Here is a 3,638-nt window from a genome sequence, read left to right on the forward strand (position 1 = left end):
ACTTTGAGCAATTGTCTTGTATAAGAATATAATTTTTGCTCTGCGTTGTGTTTGACATTGTGTTGTTTAGTTTGATGGTAATTTTCAAACCAATGAAACCTGTTTTTGAAAAATATTTATCATTTTTCAAATTGTTTCTTACCGTGAAGAGAAGTCTATTAGAGTTTATGATCTCCTTACATCTCTCCTATTGTTATGTATCTTGTAAAACCTACGACTTGGATCATTCGTATCTCAGGCCATCTCCAGAATAAAAATCTGCTATTGTGAACATTATTATTTACACTTGAAGACACAGCTCACATGTGTGAATTTTGGCACTCTCCAGAGAAGTTTCTTTTATAATTTCATATTACAAAACCTACATTTATGTATATGTGTAATTAGTATTAAATTACATATTTCTGTGTGAGTATTAAGGAAATCCCTGAAGATGGTGTTACAAATAGCAGCATCTGTCAGCTCATACTAGGGGATTTGTTAATTCACAACGAGCCTTGTGGAAAAAAATCGTTAACAGTCAAATGACATTCACTTATGCATGTCATGGGCATCTTATTTTCTGAAAGGGTGTTGTGACCTACAATGGCTTCCTGTTGTCCACCAGTGACTGAATGGATCTGCAAAATATAAAGTAATGGTACAATGTCACATGGAACTTGGTCTATTAATCATTATGCACAAAAATGTAAAAGAAAATGCATTGTGTTTGCTGGTGATCCAAGATGAGATGCACAACACCTTATGGGAAAAAGTCAAAGAAATACTTGAAATACTTGTCTTTATTGCACAGCATCTCTGAGAGGAAAAATCTGTTTGTGTGTGTGTGTGGAGATCAAACATCACGTTGCAGACACACACTGTAGCAGCCCACATATCTTTACTGTGGGACATTAGAAACCATAAGAAGCAGAATATCAAATCTGATCTGAAAATATGCAGACAATCACATTTCAGTCACAATTGTGCAAAGCGTGAGACACGTTTACGATGAGGACGCACCGTATGATCCAATGTAGGCGTGGAAATCTTCCTGACAGAGGGCAGCCATTTCGCTCCGTCACTCTAACACTCCAGCAAATGTCTATCAATATACTAGTAACTGTATATTTTTTTATATCATGTTTCCAGGCTTTTTGCAACTGTTCCTCTGAGGTTTTGCTTTTGTTTTTTTGTTTGTTTGTTTGTTTGTCTGTTTTAGCAATGTTATAGGCAAGCAATTGTATTCTTTTGCTGGCCACTTATGTTCCACGCATCATAGTTATTCCAAAACAGATTTATTGAAATTCAATATAAGATAAAATAGAATTTATGCCTTTTGATAAATAACTTTTTTAAAAAGCTAACCTCCCCCCTTGTTTATTTTTGTGGTAGTGGATTTTACTGATATTTGGACTTGTTTGCCAAAGTGTGAAGAATTCCACTGCGTATGGTAATGCAGCCCAGCACACTACATACCTCTCTAATACATATTATTATTATTATTAAACATACAGTGGGCTGGAAATAGGTAAAAAATAAATAAATAAATAAATACATGTGATAATAATACATTATGAAAAAATAATTATAAATTAAATGAAATGATAAAATTACCTAGTAACTAGTTAAATTATTAATAACAAAAAGTTAGTATTCTTTCTTAAGGCAGTTTTTTAATATATTAATACTTTTTTTAATTGTGCATTTTTTTGGCCTATTTGGTGTATTTGTAGGCATGACAACAGCAGTCAGCCTACAATATTCTCCATATACTCTTATTTATATGAATTATTATTAAATATGATTCCACCATACACATTAAAATACATTTAATCTGTGGATTTCCTGTGATAGCAATCTCTCCCAGAAACCATGGCTTGGAACTGTTATTTATGGCATCTGCATATTCACATTCATGATCATCCAAAACACCAAAAAAAGGATCACCCTCTGCAGCACCTGAAGCGCACTAGTTTGTGGAAAGCTTTCTTAAAATCCTCATTGGACATAGTGTATATGATCGGGTTGATGAGCGAATTGAGGTAACCTAACCAGGTGAAGAAGTCAAATAGCTCGGGGATATGACAGGCGTCGCAGGCAGCCACAACCAACGTGTAGATGAAAAAGGGCAGCCAGCACACGATGTACGCGCCCAGAATGATGCCCAGAGTCTTGGTGGCCTTCCTCTCCCTCGCCGCAGAGATGCGCTTCTTCTCCAGAGCTGCGTCCGACAGAGTCACCTTCACCTGACTGTCGCTAGTGGACGAGTTGGTGTCGCTGGATGGCGCGTCGTGCCTGCCGCCCTGCAGGGGGCTGGTGGAAGCGTTGGATCCCGGCGAACCCGTGGCCAAGTACGCCGAAGTCAGCCTCTTGCCCGCCGCCGCCCCCTTCTTCTTCCTCTTGGGGGATTGCTTGAGGATCCGTTTGCGCGCCTCCACGTAGATCCGCCCGTAGAGGACGATAAGCAGCAGGGTGGGGATGTAGAATGCGCCGAAGGTGGAGTAGATGGTGTAGAAGATGTGGTCCGTGTTGACGCTGCAGCTGGTCAACTCGTCCGCCTTGACCTGCCTCCAGAAGAGCGGCGGTAGGGAGATGGAGATGGCGATCACCCAGGCGGTGGCCACCATGCCAGCCGCGCGTCCCGGCGTGCGCTTTTTCGAGTACTCCACTGCGTCCGTGATGGCCCAGTAGCGGTCCAGCGCGATGACGCACAAGTGGAGGATTGACGCCGTGCAGCAGGTGATGTCCGACGATAGCCACACGTCGCACACCACCTGCCCCAGCGTCCACTCGTGGATGACCGTGTAGAGGACGCACACGGGCATGACCAGGATGGACACCAGCAAGTCGGTGACGGCCAGCGAGGCGATGAGGAAGTTGGCCGGCGTCTGGAGCTTCTTGGACTGCGAGATGGTGGCGATAACGAAGGAGTTGGACAAGCTGGTGGCCAACGTGATGGCAGAAAGGAGCGATGACAGGGTGATCTGGTAGGCGAGGCTTTGCGCGTCCCAGCCCGCCTCGGACGCATCCTCGGGTAGGCTCATGTTGGACGCGTTCACCGGCGGAGGGCTGGCCTCCATTTCACCGGCGACCTCCATCCCTTTTCCAGTCACTCTTAGGTCATATTTCGCCCAGCGCCTCTCTCACGCATCGGGCTCCCAAATTGGATGACAGTCGCCCCCTTAACGCCATGTCACCCGTTCTTTTCACTTGTAATCCAGCCCCTGCGGGGTAAAAAGTTTCCCACTCTTCATCGTGGCTACGCACAATGAGGATTTGCGGCAGTTCCAGTGAGGAGGGACATAATCCGAGTGGAAGGTAAAAAAAAAAATGAAAAAAAGTTCTCCGGACACTCACCTACATAGGTCTAGTGAGGAGGCGAGCCTCAAAGTGCTTCTTTTTATACAGTCTGTGACATCAACTGATGTCTCCATAAAGGACCAGACTGTCTGCTGGGTCATAGTGCCCATGCACACTATCATTTAAGGGTGCCAATCATACGCCACCCGAGCATTGCACATATATAGCCATTTAGTCTAGCGGCTATAGAGTCTAGCCATTACAAACTATTTAAAACAATAAAAGGATGTTTACTTGTAATTATGCTCCGCAATGCTCTTTTTTATTTGTGTGTTTATGTATTAGCCAGTGGCGGT

The 3,638-nt window shown here is 43.5% G+C and overlaps 1 protein-coding gene across 1 annotated transcript; it reads right to left on the reverse strand.

Moving 5' to 3' along the window:
• Positions 1-764: 764 nt before the first annotated feature.
• htr1b (5-hydroxytryptamine (serotonin) receptor 1B) lies at positions 765-3,334 on the reverse strand. Its single transcript, XM_077621699.1, has one exon. It carries the CDS (start codon positions 3,078-3,080, stop codon positions 1,926-1,928), a length of 1,155 nt encoding a protein of 384 aa, XP_077477825.1. The 5' UTR covers positions 3,081-3,334; the 3' UTR covers positions 765-1,925.
• Positions 3,335-3,638: the final 304 nt, after the last annotated feature.

The sequence above is a fragment of the Stigmatopora argus genome, chromosome 15 (assembly GCF_051989625.1).
Source record: "Stigmatopora argus isolate UIUO_Sarg chromosome 15, RoL_Sarg_1.0, whole genome shotgun sequence".
In the NCBI taxonomy this organism is placed as follows: Eukaryota; Metazoa; Chordata; class Actinopteri; order Syngnathiformes; family Syngnathidae; genus Stigmatopora; species Stigmatopora argus.

Bases quoted from the DNA above. Each gene is read 5' to 3' on its own strand.
- htr1b (XM_077621699.1), bottom strand. From the start codon at position 3,080: ATGGAGGTCGCCGGTGAAATGGAGGCCAGCCCTCCGCCGGTGAACGCG.